The sequence below is a fragment of the Mytilus edulis genome, chromosome 5, assembly GCF_963676685.1.
Source record: "Mytilus edulis chromosome 5, xbMytEdul2.2, whole genome shotgun sequence".
NCBI lineage: Eukaryota > Metazoa > Mollusca > Bivalvia > Mytilida > Mytilidae > Mytilus > Mytilus edulis.
Window position 1 is genome coordinate 68,354,404 of NC_092348.1, and position 19,688 is coordinate 68,374,091.

At 33.6% G+C, this 19,688-nt stretch overlaps 1 protein-coding gene across 1 annotated transcript in view; it reads left to right on the forward strand.

The window, feature by feature from the left end:
* Positions 1-19,562, forward strand: part of LOC139524339 (multidrug resistance-associated protein 1-like) — a 119,647-nt gene extending 100,085 nt beyond the window's left edge. Inside the window, exons 25-31 of the mRNA XM_071319104.1 lie at positions 223-343; positions 8,990-9,091; positions 9,871-10,017; positions 10,331-10,489; positions 11,195-11,361; positions 12,469-12,663; positions 18,722-19,562. Coding sequence (XP_071175205.1) covers positions 223-343; positions 8,990-9,091; positions 9,871-10,017; positions 10,331-10,489; positions 11,195-11,361; positions 12,469-12,663; positions 18,722-18,836 — 1,006 coding nt within the window. The 3' untranslated portion in view covers positions 18,837-19,562. The remainder of the gene's footprint in view (positions 1-222; positions 344-8,989; positions 9,092-9,870; positions 10,018-10,330; positions 10,490-11,194; positions 11,362-12,468; positions 12,664-18,721) is intronic.
* Positions 19,563-19,688: the final 126 nt, after the last annotated feature.

The window sequence follows — 19,688 nt, forward strand, 5'->3', positions numbered from 1 at the left end:
TGATTATTTCCAGTTTGTTCCTTGTTTTCCTTTACTTTGAATGCTAAGTGCTTCAACTTAATCATTCTTGTAATGTTAGAATTATTAGTAATAGAATATTAAGAATTAAGCAACATATGCATAAAAATGAATAAAAAAACATTTTGTATATAACAGAGATATGAGTTTAATTGGTTTTTGAAAAATCAAAATTACTTTAAATTTTGATATTCTGTTTTTCAGATGGTTAGGTTGGAGATTAGAGTTCATAGGAAACTTAATCGTATTTTCAGCCGCCTTGTTTGCGGTTGTTTCAAATATCTCAGGAGGATTGGTTGGTTTGTCCGTGTCATATGCTTTACAGGTAAACTTTATAGAGAATGTTCACTCTGCTGCTAAAATCAAAGAAGTATTGACTGTTTTTTAGCTCACCTGGCCCGAAGGGCCAAGTGAGCTTTTCCCATCACTTTGCGTCCGGCGTCCGTCGTCGTCGTCGTCCGTCGTCGTCGTCGTCCGTCGTCGTCCGTCGTCCGTCGTCGTTAACTTTTACAAAAATCTTCTCCTCTGAAACTACTGGGCCAAATTGAACCAAACTTAACCACAATCATAATTGGGGTATCTAGTTTAAAAAATGTGTGGCGTGACCCGGTCAACCAACCAAGATGGCCGCCACGGCTAAAAATAGAACATAGGGGTAAAATGCAGTTTTTGGCTTATAACTCAAAAACCAAAGCATTTAGAGGAAATCTGACATGGACTAAATATGTTTATCAGGTCAAGATCTATCTGCCCTGAAATTTTCAGATGAATCGGTCAACCCGTTGTTGGGTTGCTGCCCCTGAATTGGTCATTTTGAGGAAATTTTGCTGTTTTTGGTTATTATCTTGAATATTATTATAGATAGAGATAAACTGTAGACAGCAATAATGTTCGGCAAAGTTAGATTTACAAATAAGTCAACATGACCGAAATGGTCAGTTGACCCCTTTAGGAGTTATTGCCCTTTATAGTCAATTTTTAACCATTTTTCATAAATATAAGTAATCTTTTACAAAAATCTTCTCCTCTGAAACTACTGGGCCAAATTAATTCAAACTTGGCCACAATCATCTTTGGGGTATCTAGTTTAAAAAATGTGTGGCGTGACCCGGTCAACCAACCAAGATGGCCGCCACGGCTAAAAATAGAACATAGGGGTAAAATGCAGTTTTTGGCTTATAACTCAAAAACCAAAGCATTTAGAGGAAATCTGATTGGGGTAAAAATGTTTATCAGGTCAAGATCTATCTGCCCTGAAATTTTCAGATGAATCGGTCAACCTGTTGTTGGGTTGCTGCACCTGAATTGGTAATTTTGAGGAAATTTTTGCCGTTTTTGGTTATTATCTTGAATATTATTATAGATAGAGATAAACTGTAAACAGGAATAATGTTCAGCAAAGTTAGATTTACAAATAAGTCAACATGACCGAAATGGTCAGTTGACCCCTTAAGGAGTTATTGCCCTTTATAGTCAATTTTTAACCATTTTTCGTAAATCTAAGTAATCTTTTACAAAAATCTTCTCCTCTGAAACTAATGGGCCAAATTAATCCAAAGTTGGCCACAATCATCTTTGGGGTATCTAGTTTAAAAAATGTGTGGCGTGACCCGGTCAACCAACCAAGATGGCAGCCACGGCTAAAAATAGAACATAGGGGTAAAATGCAGTTTTTGGCTGATAACTCAAAAACCAAAACATTTAGAGGAAATCTGACATGAAGTAAAAATGTTTATCAGGTCAAGATCTATCTGCCCTGAAATTTTCAGATGAATCGGTCAACCTGTTGTTGGGTTGCTGCCCCTGAATTGGTAATTTTGAGGAAATTTTGCTGTTTTTGGTTATTATCTTGAATATTATTATAGATAGAGATAAACTGTAAACAGCAATAATGTTCATCAAAGTAAGATTTACAAATAAGTCAACATGACCGAAATGGTCAGTTGACCCCTTTAGGAGTTATTGCCCTTTATAGTCAATTTTTAACCATTTTTCGTAAATCTTAGTTATCTTTTACAAAAATCTTCTCCTCTGAAACTACTGGGCCAAATTAATTCAAACTTGGCCACAATCATCTTTGAGGTACATTGTTTGAAAAATGTGTCCGATTACCTGGCCATCCAACCAAGATGGCCACCACGGCTAAAAATAGAACAGGGGTAAAATGTAGTTTTTTGCTTATAACTCTGAAACCCAAATCATTTAGAGGAAATCTGACAAGGAGTTAAATTGTTAATCAAGTCAATATATATCTGCCCTGAAATATTCAAATGAATTGGACATCCGGTTGTTGGGTTGCTGCCCTCCAATTGGTAATTTTTAAAGAAATTTTGCTGTTTTTGGTTATTATCTTGAATACTATTATAGATAGCAATAAACTGTAAACAGCGATAATGTTCATCAAAGTAAGATCTACAAATAAGTCCACATGACCTAAATGGTCAATTGACCCCTTAAGGAGTTATTGCCCTTTATAGTCAATTTTTAACAATTTTCATTAATTTGGTAAATTGATGTAAATTTTTACCAAATATTTTTCTCTGTTACTAATGGGCAAAGTTCATTATAGATATAATTGTAAGAAGCAAGAATGTTCAGTAAAGTAAGAACTTCAAACACATCACCATCACCAAAATACAATTTTGTCATGAATCCATTTGTGTCCTTTGTTTAATATGCACATAGACCAAGGTGAGCGACACAGGCTCTATAGAGCCTCTAGTTTTTGCAACTGGCAATTTTTTTAAATATTTTATGACATCCAAATTAATGACAATGGCACACAGGTAGGACGTAGCATTTAAGTATTGGAGAATTTGAGCAAGCTATTTCATCTAAGAAATATTTAATTTCAATATTTAAAAAAATGTTCTGGTAAGAAATTTTATATACCAGTCAGTCCAGTGGCAAAAATATTCAAATTTTAAAGTAAATTTGGATTTTATTAGATAAATACTTACCATCATAAATTCTGAGTGTAACCCCAATTGCGTCATAGGTCAGATGGAAAATCCCTACTAAAAATAAACGTACTCTCACTGGTCCGGACATATACCCCTGGATGCCCATATTCTTCCATTCAATTTCCTCAAGACAGAAACATAAGGAAAGGGGATGAAGGGGAGGTGGGTGGGACCTATAATTTATGATGGTAAGTATTTATCTAATAAAATCCAAATTTACTTTAAAATTTGAATATTTTATAGCTATAAATACGTTACCATCATAAATTCTGAGTAACAGAATCTAACGTAAAGCTGAATCCCCTGTAACAGAAGAAACAGGAGGAAAGTTCAATCTTTGTGCTGAAACTATAGGTCCAAGAGAGTATAAACTCTCGGCAAAAGTAGCCATAGATTGGAGGTAGTGAGATATAAAAGAGTTCTCATTTCTCCAGAAACCTGCAGACAGTACCTCTTCTAAAGATGCACTGTTAAACAGAGCCCAGGATGTAGAGATACCCCTAACATCATGGGCTTTAACATTAAAACTATTTAAAAGTTCTGCCTTAGAAGAACCATAAGCTAAAGATATGCATTTGCATATCCAAGTAGAAATAGTTTTAACAGAAAGATCTGAGATTCCTTTTTTAATAGGAATAAAGAGTCTTGAGTTAGAAACAGAACGTAAACTACACGTTCTTTCCAGATAAATAGAAAGGATTCTTACTGGACATAAAAGTACAGAAATAGAATCGCTAGGGAGTGCAGGAATCACAACTGGTTCTGCACCCTTATCTGGAATCTGATTCTTTGCCAAAAAAGCAGGATCCGTTAAAAGAGTAACAGAAGATTTATCCCTGTTAAATCGAAGGCAAGCATCAGAAATAGAGAAGGCATGGATTTCACTCCTTCTCCGTCCAGAAGCCAAAGCTAAAAGAAAACAGCATTTATAGGAAAGAAACCTTAAATCTATTGTTTCTGCTGGTTCAAAAGGAGGAAGTTTTAAAAAGGATAAAACTAGTCCAAGGTCCCACTTAGGAACTAAAGTTTTTTGTCTTGGTCTTTCAAGACTAAAACTACGAACCAAAAGAGAAATATGCTCATTGATTCCAAAATCTGGGCCACCAGAAATATGAATAGTTCTTGATATAGCTGATCTATATCCCTTAATAGTAGAGGGACATAATCCTTTGGATTCAAAAAGAAAAACTAGAAAGTCTGCTAATTGTTGTACAGTGACTTGGAAAGGATCAATTTCCCGCTCACTACACCAATCTGAGAAGATTGACCATTTTGCATCATAGACAATGCTAGTGGAGTCTCTGACAGACTTTGTGAGATGCTTGGTTGCTCCTTCAGAAAAACCTCTCTTTCTGAGGCTAACCCTGAGAGAAGCCAGGCGTGTAGATGAAGTTTTTCTGGATTTTGATAAAAACCTTGCCCTTGATTTGAGACAGAAGGTCTGGTCTCAGAGGTAGAACTAGAGGACAAGCACATGAAAGGCGCAGAAGGTCTGGAAACCAAGACTGTTTTGGCCATGCTGGAGCAATAACTATGATCTTGCAATTTTCCCCTGCTATTTTCTGAAGTACTGGGAAGAGAAACCTGAAAGGAGGGAAGGCGTACCCGAACATTCCTTTCCAAGATAGGCTCATTGCTTCTACCGCAAAAGATTTTGGATCCGGAACCGGAGACACAAATGTTAGAAGTTTGTGATTGAGACTGGTCGCAAACAGATCTATCTGAGGTGACCCCCAATGAAGAGTCACAGCTTTGAAAACTACTTGAAGTAGTTCCCACTCCGTGTTTACTGGAGCAAGGGATCTGGATAGAGTGTCGGCTAGAATATTGAGGTGCCCCGCAATATGTCTCACCACTAGATGAACCTGGAGTTGAAAACACAGAAGGAGAATGTCTCTGGCTATCTGATAAAGAGAAGGTGAATGAGTTCCTCCCTGATTCTTGAGATAAGCTACAACTGTTGTGTTGTCCGTGGCCAGAATGACAGACTGATTCTTTAGAGACATTTGGAAATGATTCAGTGCAAACAGAACTGCTTTCATTTCCAATACATTGATATGCTCTTCCAAAAGATCTGGACTCCAGACTCCCGAGATTGTAAGCCCCTCCAGATATGCTCCCCAACCGAGGGTGGAGGCATCTGTGAATAATGTTAGACTGGGAACTTGAGGGAACAGACATAGGCCCCTCATTACATTTTCCCGTACTAACCACCATTGAAGGTGTGGAAATAAAGGCTAAGTGATTGGAATCAATGCTTCCCATTCTTGTGAAGCTGCAATCCATAACTTGTGCAGATAAAACTGAAGCGGACGAATGTGAAGTCGTCCCAATGGAATTACATCTGCCAGAGAGTTCAATAGACCCAGAAGTTGCAAGAATTGACGTGCTGTGACTGATTGAACCGTCAGGAATAAATGTATTTTCTGACATAGTTTTGTAAATTTCTCCTCTGGTGGGAGGACTAGGCCTACACTGGTTAGGAAATGTTCTCCCAGGAAAACAGTCTTGAGACGGAATTATCTCTGACTTTTTCCAAGAGATAAGGAAACCTAGGGACAGAAAACAATTGATGACCAAATCTGTCTGAACCCTCAATTTGATTGGGCAAAATTCCTTGAGAAGGGAATCGTCCAGGTAGGAATGAATCTGAATAGACAGGGAATGTAGGTGAGCTATAGCTGCCTGCATGATTTTTGTAAAAGCCAAAGGGGCTGTAGACAGGCCAAAAGGGAGAGCCTTGAACTGGAAAACTTTGTTGTTCCAAACGAAGCGAAGGTATTTCCTGTAAGTTTGGGAAATGGGAATGTGGAAATACGCGTCTGAAAGATCCAGAGAAGTAGTCCACATTCCTGGAAGGATTGAAGCCCTGATGGATCTGTTGGTTTCCATTTTGAAGTGGGGAACAATAAGAAATTTGTTCAGAATAGATAGGTCTATGACCGGCCTCATTCCTCCAGTCTTCTTTGGAACCAGAAAAAGACGGGAATAAAATCCCGGAGACAGAGTTAAGATCGACACCTCCTCTATTGCAGCTTTTTGTAACATTGTGTCCACTTCTACTGATAGAAGTTGACACTTTACTGGGTCTTGAGTATGAGACAAACTTATTGGAACTGCAGACAGAGGAGGTGGGTTCTTGAACTGAAGTGTTAATCCCCCTCGAATTATTGACAGCACATAACAGTCTGAGGTAATTTTCTTCCACTGATTTAGGAAAAAACTTAACCTCCCCCCTACTGGTATTGATTTTTGAGGAACTTGTTGTAAATTTTCCCCTGGGGAAGCTGTCAATAACGTACGAGGGGGCAAGAACCTAGGTACTAGACCCAGGTTTCTTGGAACCCTTAAAACCACCAGAAGGCTTACCTGAGCTTTTTCCTGAGTTATTGGGTTTGTTCTGCGGTTTGCCGTAGTTATTCTTCCTTTTCTTAGCAGAAGAAGGAGGACCACCTGAAGCAGAAGTACTAGTAGAACTAGATGTAGCATTAACCGACCTCTTGCCATTAGTAACTTGTACACTAACTTTGACTGGAGGAGGGTTTTTGCTGAGTTCCTCTTGAACCCGCTGTAAGGGTAAACCAAACATCTTGTCAGAGAGTGGAGATTTCAGTAAAGAATCTTTCAAAGGCTCAGCGATAGAAATGTTTTCAAGAAACTCTGCTCTTTTAGATAGGGTGCAATTAGCAATAGAACCCATTAAAAGCAACTGAGATGAACCTAAAGCTTTATCCAGTTGAAGTAAGAAGGATCGTACTTCTGCTGTAACAACCGAATCTTCGCTGTTAAGCAAATGTCCGGTTGCAGCTAGAAAATGTTCGGCTGTGCCAAGAACTTGAGAAGCACTACGAAGGAGATTCTCAGTCTTTGACCAAACAGGTTGAGTGAGACGAAGACCATCTACTGGCTTTTTTCCCAATAAAGATGACATAGATTTGTCACAATTGGGAACAAGTCTACCCAGTGAAGAATCAAAGATATCAAAATCCTTGTACTTAACCTGATCAGAAAAGGATGACATTCCAAATCCTGAGATATTGTTATTAGCAACCTTTTCACTAGCAGAATTAGCGATACCTTCATTAATAAATTGTAAAGCAAAAGCCATATGGCCAGATTCAGGAAAAGAATTGTGAGAAGTCACAGTATCCTGAGAAATACCACAGGAAGCTTCAAAAGTTGAAGAAGGTTTCTTCGGCTTGGAAGGAGAGGCAAAAGGGATATGTGCTTCATCCCTCATCAAGGTATACACCTTATCCCTAAGATCCTTCAAGGAAGGAGGATCCTCAGTCTCCTTGGTGGGAGTTTCTTGAGCTGACTTAGAAGAAGGCTCAGGGGCCGTCTTCGATACCTTGGGAGAAGAAGAACTTTCAACATCCTCATCAGTGAGGAAAGCCCTTTCATGACTCCCAGGGGAAACAGAAAGCTCGTCATCCTCCCTCTCATCACATTCTACAGACTTAGCTGGAGAAGGTTGATGAGAAGAAACTCTATTCTCCAGTAGAGTCATACGACTGGATAGAGTGCTAAATTCAGCCTTGAAAGACTCACCAAAGTCCAAAAGTAACTTCTGTAAACCATCCAGGTATGCATGATCAGAAACCTGAGTACCATGAGAAGAACTAGAAGCTTGAGAGTCAGGTACGGTGGTAGAAGGAGCTACTGCAGAAGTCAAAGATACTGCTACGGGTAGAGCAGGAGCTAAAGGTGGTGCAGTAGCTACCCCAGAAGGGGGACCATAGAAATTGTCCCTATAAGGCCAAAAACCAGGTTGGTTTGGCATAAACCCACCATAAGGGTAAGACTGTGGACAAGGTGGCTGAGACCATGAGGGTAAAGGTTGTGTGCCCGTGTTGGGAAGCATATACCCACAATAGGATAATGGGGGTCTAGAACCTGGCAAGTTCAAGCCCATAGCTGTACCTGGGACAGAACTAATAGTACCCGCTGAATTAACAGGCCTAGATAAAGTATGAGTCACCGAAGTTGACGTAGGTACCCCCCCAAAATGCATGGCCGAACCTTGTGAAAGGGTCGGATAGGTAGCATTACCAGACACCGTTGTCGAAACTCCGGTCAATGTACTGGTAGTTTGGGGGGGGGACTTAAAGGTAGTGACCCATCTAAGAGATAGTCCGAACCAGGAATACTTACATACGGACTATTCAAATTAAAGTCCATAATAAATTTTACTTTAGTAAAAAAAACACAAATAATTTGTTTAGAAATTTAAACAAAACAAGGGAATATATTTCCAATAAAATACACAATATATATGAAAAGCAATTAAGCTATTCAAAACAAACTAAACACTTCTCTGTTGAATCTGTAAAACTTGATGTGCACGTGTGACCGATGTCGCAGATGGAAATTGAATGGAAGAATATGGGCAAACAGGGGTATATGTCCGGACCAGTGAGAGTACGTTTATTTTTAGTAGGGATTTTCCATCTGACCTATGACGCAATTGGGGTTACACTCAGAATTTATGATGGTAACGTATTTATAGCTATAAAAATCACTGAATGCTTGTTTAAGTTTTGAGTGTAAACTTTAAACATCAATCACTAGTTATATTTGCTTTGTGACAATTGTTTACCATCACACTATTTTTTTTTATATTATATATAACTTATGTACTCAGTTGGGTATAATATTTTGGGACATAAAAATGGTAATTTTAAATATTTTTTTTGTTTTTCATAAATAATCTCTATTCATATGAGGATGATTAATCAAAATATGTAAATTAGAATATTTAATTTGAATGTTTTAAAGAGTTCATATGTGTCTATCCAGATAAAATGAATGTTGTTTGACTATACTATGACAACCTTTCAAATGTTAAAAGAAATCTTTTCATGTGATCATGAAATATGAAATTATGATTTCCTTAAAGCACACACACACATGACTTTGTGAAATCCATGTACTTGACATCAAATGTTTGTGTTCTCAATCCATGAAATTGGTACCTACATTGTCATATGAATCCAAACTGATTGCAGGTAACAAGTGCATTAAACATGTTAGTGAGGAATTCCAGTGATCTAGAGACCAATGTTGTATCTGTAGAAAGACTGAAAGAATATGCTGAAGTAGAAACAGAGGTAGGGATATTGTATTTTGTGTTTTGTTTTGTTTTTGCTATTTGTTAAGCACCCCCTTTTTTCCCGACATTAAGTGTTACCCTTGTAAAATACTTAAATACATCCAAAAGTTGGTTTCCCCTCTCTAACTTTAGTTTGCCTTAACTAAATGTTAATGAAACTTTTACACAATACTTATTACCTCAAAACACAGATCAAGTACAAATTTGGGTGGTGTCTCTTTCACCATTTGTAAGTTATGTCCCTTTATAACATTATATGCAAGCTGTGGCATCATCTGTGTTCATATTTCTTCATTTATTTCATTTTGTTCTATTTTTAAGATTTAGATTTTAAAACATTATATGCATAATTTAAAAAAAAATAAAAATAACAGATTTATAGTTGACAAAAGTTTTATGATGAAATAGTTGTATGAAAATGCATAGTCTTTAAAATGACAAACAAAATTTGTTTGGAGTTTAGGGACAATCTAAAATATTTTACCTACAATGCATGTACCAAGTCTGGACCATGTTTGTCAATGGTCTGTTCAATGTGATTTTTGATAAACTTTAAGTCAACATATTAGAACACTTTTCTTTTAAGAATATATCCATGAAGTTTCTTTTTAATTTTACAGGTTGTATAAACATTTTAACTACTCTTGAAAAATTGACTCATGCTTGATTTAATTACAGCAGTATTATATTCTTGTACTGTGCCTTACTTCCAGTTAGAAGGGTAAAACTGTTTTCGTCCATCAAGTTATATTTTAATTTACAATTTTTTTGTTATAGGCTGAATGGATCAGACCATTCAGGAGACCACCACATGATTGGCCAAACACTGGAGCCTGTAACTTCATAGATTATAAAACCAGATACAGAGAAGGATTGGACCTAGTTATCAGGGGTATATCATGTCAAATCCTAGGAGGAGAAAAGGTAACTAGTCTATATCTATGAAAAAAAATAATACTTGTAATATGAGATCTACAAATTTAGCTATAAAATTTCTTGCCTTTCTTGAAAGATTAAAATTTTGACTTAAGAAATATTATGGTGAGAATCTGTAATCCAACTGCTTACATTGCTAAGATAACATTATGAAATTGAAGAATTAAAAAAATTATAATGATACAAGAAAATTTTATCCCATTTATATAAAAAAAAGTTCTTTTTATAGAAAATTTGAATTACTATTGGAATCCAATTAAGCTATGTTGCATTTTATATTTTTGATATTTTATGGTTTTAGGTTGGAATAGTGGGGAGAACAGGGGCAGGTAAATCTTCCTTGATGATGGCATTGTTCAGACTTATAGAAGCTTCTGATGGTAGTATTGTAATTGACGGACAGAGAATATCAGATATGGGTCTGCATGATCTTCGTAGCAAGCTGACCATCTTACCTCAGGTATAGTATAATAACCTTATTTCCAATTAAAAAAAAAATCATTTATTTTTTATTTACATTAAAGAGACTAAACTTACTCTTGATGCAATAAGATCATTTTCAAAAATTAAATTCGAAAATTAGATTGAATAACAATGTGTTTTAACTTTATTAAACAGATGCCTTTCAATGAAACAACATTGATTTTTTAAATAAATGATTTGTATAGACTAGATGAATATATTTTTGGGTTAAGAATCAAAACACTATGGTACTAACTTACTTTCTAAGTCTTCCAAGTTTCATCACTACTTTTGAGATACATGAAATATAGTGCATTGCTCATTGATCATTATTTACATCCTATCCAACAACAGTTCCAGAATTATATCAATTAAACATATCCCCAGATATTCAAGTTACAAAATGATGTTATACTTATTCAGAAAATTACATAACTTGTGCAAGGTGTAGGAATCTAATATATTGTCTTAAAATATCAACAATGTCATTGTTAAAGTTATCTTAAACAAATGGAGTTATCTTCCTTTGTCCAGAACTGTAGTTGAATCAACTACAAAGACAGCTTTAAACAATTCAATATTTAATTTTTACTTCCCAGTGATAAATTTACCATTCAATGAGTCTAAGCACTTTGATTATATGAAAATAGAAGATCATTTGTATGCCTTGAATTTGTTTTTACCAAACCATATGTTTTTACAGGATCCTGTATTATTTTCTGGTTCACTAAGAATGAACCTTGACCCCTTTGATCAGTATACTGATAGCCAAATATGGACGTCCTTGGAGCATGCTCATTTGAAGAAGTTTGTATCTGAGTTACCTGAGAGACTGAGTCATGAATGTGGAGAAGGAGGAGGAAACTTAAGGTGCGTTTGACTAAGATGTAATTTATACTCTGTAGCTTATACCTTGGTCATCTTTAAAAGTAAAATCACAAAAATACTGAACTCCAAGGAAAATTCAAAAAGGAAAGTCCCCAATCAAATGGCAAAATCACAAGTTCAAATGCATCAAACGAATGGATAACAACTGTCATATTCCTGACTTGGTACAGGCATTTTTCTTAAAGTGATACCTTAGCATTGTGTGTTATGTTACATAGCCTAGACAGGGAGGAATAATATTTCCAGCTATGATTTTGACAAAAAATTAATGAAATCCCATAATGAAATGATATTTAATGTTCACTGTGATATGATTTTCTCTGCTACCGACAAATTGAGTCAACTTATGCAGAGGCAGCTTAATCTTATGTGAATCACAATTTAATTTGCTAAACAGAATAATTACTGTTTTGAGGTACTTATTATAACGCCCCACCTATGATAGAAGTGATCAAACTGTGTTCTGGTTTGTCTGTAAGTTTGTTTCTTTATTCCGTATGAGATTAAAGTTTTTGTTAGAAGTGGGAACCGTAAAGTAGCCGTCACATCAACTTTGTTAGTTTACCATAAAATAAGTCATGGTCACATCAACTTTGTTAGTTTACCATAAAATAAGTCATGGTCACATCAACTTTGTTAGTTTACAATAAAATAAGTCATGGTCACATCAACTTTGTTAGTTTACCATAAAATAAGTCATGGTCACATCAACTTGAATGTTAGTACACATATTCATTTTGATGTGAACTCTCTAAGATATGATAAATTATCGTTTTGAAATTAATGCAGTGTGAGACAAATCCAACATGATGTCCAATGGACATATTCTTGTTTGTACCTGTCAAAGAAACTTGAATTTGTATCTATTTTGATACTTGTTTACATATTTTCCCAAATGCAACAACCATGGATTTTCAATATGTAAAAATATAACTAAGACAAATTGAAAAGCTAACTTCATGTAGATCAGATATTAATATGATTTCAGCAGGTATGAAAAGAAAAATGGTCTTACTCCAATGAAATTTAATTTTAAAAATAAATTACATGTTTATTTAATTAAGCTCTTTTTTGCTTATTTACTTTTAGTGTTGGTCAAAGACAACTTATTTGTTTAGCGAGGACATTGTTACGTAAAACAAAGATTTTAGTTCTGGATGAGGCTACTGCTGCTGTTGACATGGAAACAGATGAGTTAATACAGAAAACAATTAGAGAAGAATTTAAAGACTGTACAATACTAACTATAGCACATCGTCTCAATACTATACTGGATTATGACAAGTAAGTGGATTATCATAGAAGTAAAATAGTTAATGTGGAAACATTTATTTTTTTGTGGGTACCAATTTTAGTGGATATTTATTTTCGTTGTTTTCGCAAAGTCTGCATACATTCCTTTAGAAATTCTGTAATTCATCGAACATTAAAATCGTGGTTTCCCTGTACTTACGAAGTCTACAAAAATTGGTATCCGATGAATATTAATGAATCCACAGTTAGTCTATTTACAATTTGACCCGATTTGTGCTTATAATGTGCAATACAACGGAAATAGCTCATGGAGTTTTGTATTTTCATGGCCTTTCAATTTTGCCATAGCTCTGTCAATTTCCAATGTTGTCCACCCTTTTTTACAACAATTTAAATGAAGATCTAAATCAATATTCATTTGACTAAGATTTAAAGAGTTTTATGAGCAGTAAGAAAAGATAGATTTTGTTTCTTATTTAATTTTCAAACTGAATGACTTTGAAAAAAGATGAAAAATAGAAAATATGAACCTGGTATATTCATCAAACTTTAATTTTAAATTTTCATAACAATTGTTATACTGTGACAACAAACTAGAGATAAAAATAGATATTTTGTATGGCATCCTATTTCTATTCAATTTTCCTTATTAAGATATAATAATTAATATAATACATGACAACTACATGAGTCATTTCCGTACCACAGTATGACAGATTGTTATTGACATTGTTTGTTTACATCTCAATAATCTACATGTTCCAACACAGACCAGGTGTCAACAATGTACATAAGTGGTGATTTATAGGTATACATGGAAATTCTTTATAGTCTCTCCACAGATTAATTATTTTATCTGGTCATTATTTCTTTTAGAGGGGATTTTTTTTAAATTTTTGATTAATTCCATTATTTCTTGCTTCAAAGGAAAGATTGAAATCAAAACAAACAGTAAAACATTTACCTATACATGAAAATTCTTTATAGTCACTCCACAGATTAATTATTATATCTGGTCATTATTTTTTTAGGGGGATTTTTTTTTCAACTTTTGATTAATTCCTTTATTTCTTGCTTCAAAGGATAGATTAGAATGTAATCAAAAAGTAAAACATTTAAATTATTTTTTGTCGATTATATTGAGTTTTATATCTATCATAGACTTTTATTTTGATTGATTATAGACAATAAAGACAAATTATGTTGTTTACAAATTGATAGGATGATTTCTGCCTTGGTGGTTAAAGTAGTTATAGTAACCAATGAATTTTCTAAAATTATGCATTCCAAGGGTTTTAAAATCACTTTTATACATATTCATTAAGCCACTAGCAGTTCGAGTCCAAAAGAGATGTATAATTATCTTTCAAGAGACATATACAGTGTAACCTGTCTAATCTGACACACTTGGAGACCAGAAAAAAATGTCGAATTATGCAGGGTGTCGGAATACTCATTTTTTTTTCTGCATGGATAGTCATATTTTGGGACCATGAAAATGTGTCAGATTAGGCAGGTTACACTGTATGCTAATAATTCAGTTTTATATGTCTTGTGAATGTTCTTGAATTGAAGGACATGCCCTTTATTATGCCCTTTTCAGGCTTATTGGATATAAGGGGTGTCTATGTTGTTTTTATGTTATTGGTTCATTTTTACTGAGTTTTTTCAATATTGTTATAGAAGCTGTTACAAATAAATGTCACTACTTATCTTAGAGGGGGGATGGACCTCTATAGGGACTCTGAGACCAGGTGTTTTTAAGCTCAGGAATTCAAGATTGATCCTTTCAGGATCCAGGAATCTTTTTCTTCGAATTTGGGATGTCAGGTTTAAATTTCTATAAATTCGGGATCTCAGGATTTCATGTTTATAAGCCCAGGATTTCAGGATCAGGACACCTCTGACCCCCCCTCATCTTACATAATAAAAAAGGCTAGTAGAGGCCAGTATACAAATTGGTGGACTTTAATTTATAATTTATGCAGGAAACATTCTCATAAAATGTTTTAAAGGTTGTGGTACAAGTTGAAGCTATTACAAGTATTAATACAAGAAAGAATTTTGACACACATTTGGTTACAGTGTAAAGCATTCAATCACATCTTTGGTATTAACATAAGTCAGTATTTAAATTTAATTAATTTGACCTACAATTTCTGATTGACTCTTGATTATTTTTGTATTGATGCACATTCTTGATTATTTTTGTATTTATGCACATGTCTTTACGGAGTAGGAGCCAAATAGGTCGACATGTCTTATTAGCAGTCTGAAAATACATCATGACTTTGTTGATTAATTCATTTAATAGAGGTTTTCTGTTTTGAGTATTGAAAGGTTTATTCTATTCACTTCAGAGTTACAATAAAAAATGAAATATGGACAATCATTCACCGTATACATTTAGGAATCGCACAAAATCTCAAATATTTGAACATACTTCACTTTTAAGAACCTCAAAGGGAAAATTCACGATTTTTAACTTATGGTTTAAATATGTTCTGACATAATGACATAATATATATATTCACAAAGTTTTATCGCTATATGTGCAGTAATAAAGGAGAAATTCAATATTTAATGAAAAAAATATTAGCTACTTCCTGTAAGTCGTGACGTTTTCTCCTGGTTTTTTGCATGCCGGGATTAAAAAATACAATCATTAAAAGTCTTGGTTTTTATGCCCCACCTACAATAGTAGAGGGGCATTATGTTTTCTGGTCTGTGGGTCCGTCTGTTCGTTTGTCCGTCCGTTGGTTCGTCCGTCTGACCCGCTTCAGGTTAAAGTTTTTGGTCAAGGTAGTTTTTGATGAAGTTGAAGTCCAATCAACTTGAAACTTAGTATACATGTGCCCTATGATATGATCTTTCTAATTTAAATGCCAAATTAAAGTTTTGACCCCAATTTTACGGTTCACTGAACATAGAAAATGATAATGCAAATTTCAAGTTAAAGTTTTTGGTCAAGGTAGTTTTTGATAAAGTAGAAGTCCAATCAACTTGAAACTTAGTATACATGTTCCCTTTGATAAGATCATTCTAATTTTAATGCCAAATTAGAGAATTAATTCTAATTTCACGGTCCACTAAACATAGAAAATGATAGTGCGAGTGGGGCATCCGTGTACTGTGGACACATTCTTGTTAATCATATTTTATTGTAATCGTAAGTGCGCCTATGACTAATGCTATATCTAATATCATCCGATAATAAGAAAATAAAACGCACAGATGTGCAGTTGTACACATTCATGAGATAAATTTTCTATGTTAAACGTATATATTCGATTATTTTTTTTAGACAACACAAAAAATTATATATTTTTTTTTAAATAATGATTTTTCGGACTGATAAGGTGAACAAATTAAAGTACATTAATCTGTAAAGACAATATTTTGGTGTACTCGTATTGACCTTAAACTATCTCAGCTATGACTAGGTTTATTTGATGCGTGTATTCATGGTTCTATGGCAATACTGGTGGAGTTAAAAGGTAAAATGTTATTTGCACTTCGGTATTTAAGTAGGCCCCTAGGGCACACCTTACCAGGTGTGAGTGTCTAATCGGATCAGTGGATTATAAAACAAGAGGCACCATTTAATACACGCATTTAAAATACATATTCTATTTCGTGACAAATAAAAATAGATCGCCGTGGAATTATTTAATTATATTTGGTGCTATTATTTATTTGAATTCAAATTAGTTAATTTACTAAGAAATAAACAATTTTCGGTTAAAGTTGGGAAATTAAATTCATGTGTCAGAATGAAATGATATACACCTCTTGTCCTTTATTTATGTCTCATAAAAAAGGGGAAATTAGAAATAGCTTAACCAAAGCATTTTGATTGTCCTTATAAGGCAAAAAAATGTACGAGAACACTTGAAGTTAGACTATTGAAAGCCATGTATTAATTAATATCGTTAACTATCAGAAGATAACTCTACCAAAGCGGAATAGAATATGTACGAATTAAGAGAAAATACTTTTGTTTTTAAATCTTTACGCATTTATGACTAATTATTGTAATCTATTATTCATTTAATGACGTAATTAATACCCCTAAAGCGGACAAGCAGTTTGTTCTTTAAATTTCTGTTATTGAATAACATGAAAGAAAATAAATCCTGAAATTAATTTGAAACATTGATACTCAATAGTTTTCCTGGAAAATATTCACATTCCTTTGGGATAATTAGTGTACGTCCAGTGGCATATGATATATATTACATGCATGTCGGAACAGGAAATTTGGCTTTAAGTACTTTCAGAACCATGTTCTCATTATTACACATTATACAATGTTGACGAATTTCTTCCTTTGTTCGAGAACAATCTAATTGAAATATAAATCTGTGATTTTACTATGTCTATAACTTCAATGAACCAAAGCTTGGAACTAATTCCCATATAAACAGTTTAAAAACGACAGACCATGGTTATTTAAAAAAATAATAACATTTTCTGTATTAAGTTAGTTAGTCGGGTAAAATAACCATACGATTGACAAGATATCGACATGCAATTACAACTACATTAGGTTACTGTCCTTTTGGTCCTTTGTGGTTTATAGACATATATCGTGGTTTCTAATGGGACAAGATCTCAAAATGACGGCACGCAGAGAATTGATACTCTAAATTTAAAATCGATGGTGATCTCTTATCTAGCAGAATAAAACTTTAATATCTATGAAGTTGAGTATTTTTATACAGAATGGACATTGGACATATTGTTATTTGGATGGAGAGTTGTCTCATTGGCACTCACACCACATCTTCCTATATCTATATAATATCAATTTTTGATTTTTTTGCGAAGTTTCCTTTAACTTATTTTCCATATTGGTACAATGACCAATTAAAAATATAGTAAATTAAATAAGGGGCTCCATTCTTGGATACTAGACAGTTTTAAACTTGGATTTGGTTCCAAAGGCTCTGTTTCCTAATTATAATCAATTTTAAACACTCAACTTATCCATTGAAAAATAGGATCAAGTGAGAGTAGGATACATCACTCTTGTTTGTTTTTCTCAGTAAATGAGGTTTTGGTGTCAAATAAATCGTACATCATTCTACAAGTTCTCATTATACGTTTTCTGTGCCATTAGTTGATTTATGTAGATCGATATTTCACATATTTTCTGTCACTTTAAAAGTAAATAACATATTTATGTGAAGTAATTTTGATAAATCAGTGAATAATTGTTTTAATTGTGTTTATTACCTAAATAAATTGTGTAAATGAATTAGGCTTTAATTAATATATGATGTGTTGAAAATAAAAATAATTGGATCAACAAGGAAATGGCATGTGGTAATTTATCCATCATTCAAATATTTTTGAAATATTTTCTTATATATGGTATGATAGCAAACCTTTTCTGCCCCTTTGTAAGTATAAAACATATTTGTGTGAAGTAATTTTGATAAATGAGTGAATAATTGTTTTAATTGTGTTTATTACTGAAATAAATTTTGTAAATGAATTACACTTTAATAGATATATAATTTGTTGAAAATAAAAATAATTGGATCAACAAGGAAATGGCATGTGGTAATCTATCCATCATTCAAATATTTTTGAAATAGTCCAATAAATGGTGTGATTTCAAGACCCATAGCACATCTTGAATTGATTGATATGAATTTATTATTAAAAATAAAACAATGTTACAGTTGTGAACATGGTTATTAAAAATTTTTGCAATGTTTATGCTATGCTAAAACTTTGTATTCATTTCTGATATATGAAACCAATTCTATTTTTCAATTTTCCCCTTTTACTTTTGTTATCCTTCATTTTGATATGTAGGAAAAAAACTATTAAATATTGTAAATTCATATATTTGTGCTCATATTTTATTATTTGGATTGTTGCCTTATGGACAAAAATGCAAGATTAATTAATATTGTGATTTCAGAAAATATTGCATACAAGTGATACTGCTATTTTTCGTTTGTTTGTTTGTAAAACCTATCCTTTTGCAACAATAAAAACATCACCTACTCTTCTCTGATTTTATAATTATCTATTTATAAACTTGTATTAAATTTATCTATGTATTTGTTTTCAGAGTAATGGTACTAGATCAAGGTTTAATCAAAGAGTATGACTCACCAGACAGTCTTTTGAAGGACAAGACAACAGTATTCTATGGAATGGCCAAAGCTGCTAATATTGTCTCATAAACCATTGAGGGAATCAGTATCATTCCTTCGACTAGGAATTGGATTTGTTGTGAATGTTTGGATTGTGGTGATAACTTATTTTCTTCGAAAATTACAAATGAAAGAGTTAGTACTGAAAAAACTATTACCAATAGTAGTATCATGATTTTGATCAGGTAACCTATGGATCTTCTGATTCAATTGGCTAATCTATGGACCTTCTTATTACGATTTGGCTAACCTATAGACCTTCTGATAACAAGGTTCGTTAAAGGAGATCCATGTCTGCATGATATTAATGTGCCATTAAAACAACTACATCCTTGCTGTTGTTGATCATGTTGAGAAGTCTTGTTTTGTTGTTTTGTACAAATGTAGAATACTTGTAGTACTGACTTGTGTGATATGTAGATTTTTATGTAGATATGTGTTTGTTGATAGTCTTCCTTAATCTTGTTGAAACCAAACTCAGCCTCTATGCTTCCCAATAAAACAAATCTGTGATTTGAATGAATGCGGTGTAGGTATTGCATTTGTCATATAAAACTGTATTGTCACCATGGTCACTGAATTTATAAAAACCTAACCAATGCTTAAATTGCATGGAATAGAAAACTTGTTCTCAGAATTAAAAAAAAGACCAGCAAAAGTACCTTTTGAAGTAATTTCTTCTGTATTTTAAAACCTTTTGGTGAATTAATAATTGCATAATACCTAAAAATATTATTTATAAAAAAAAGAAAGAAACACATTGACCTTAACTTTGAAAAGATAAACATACATTTACCTCTACCTCTAAATGATAAACAGACCATCTTCTGTTAGACAAGTATGAGTAAGATTTTTGTACTCCTTGTCAGTACTTCAGTGCAT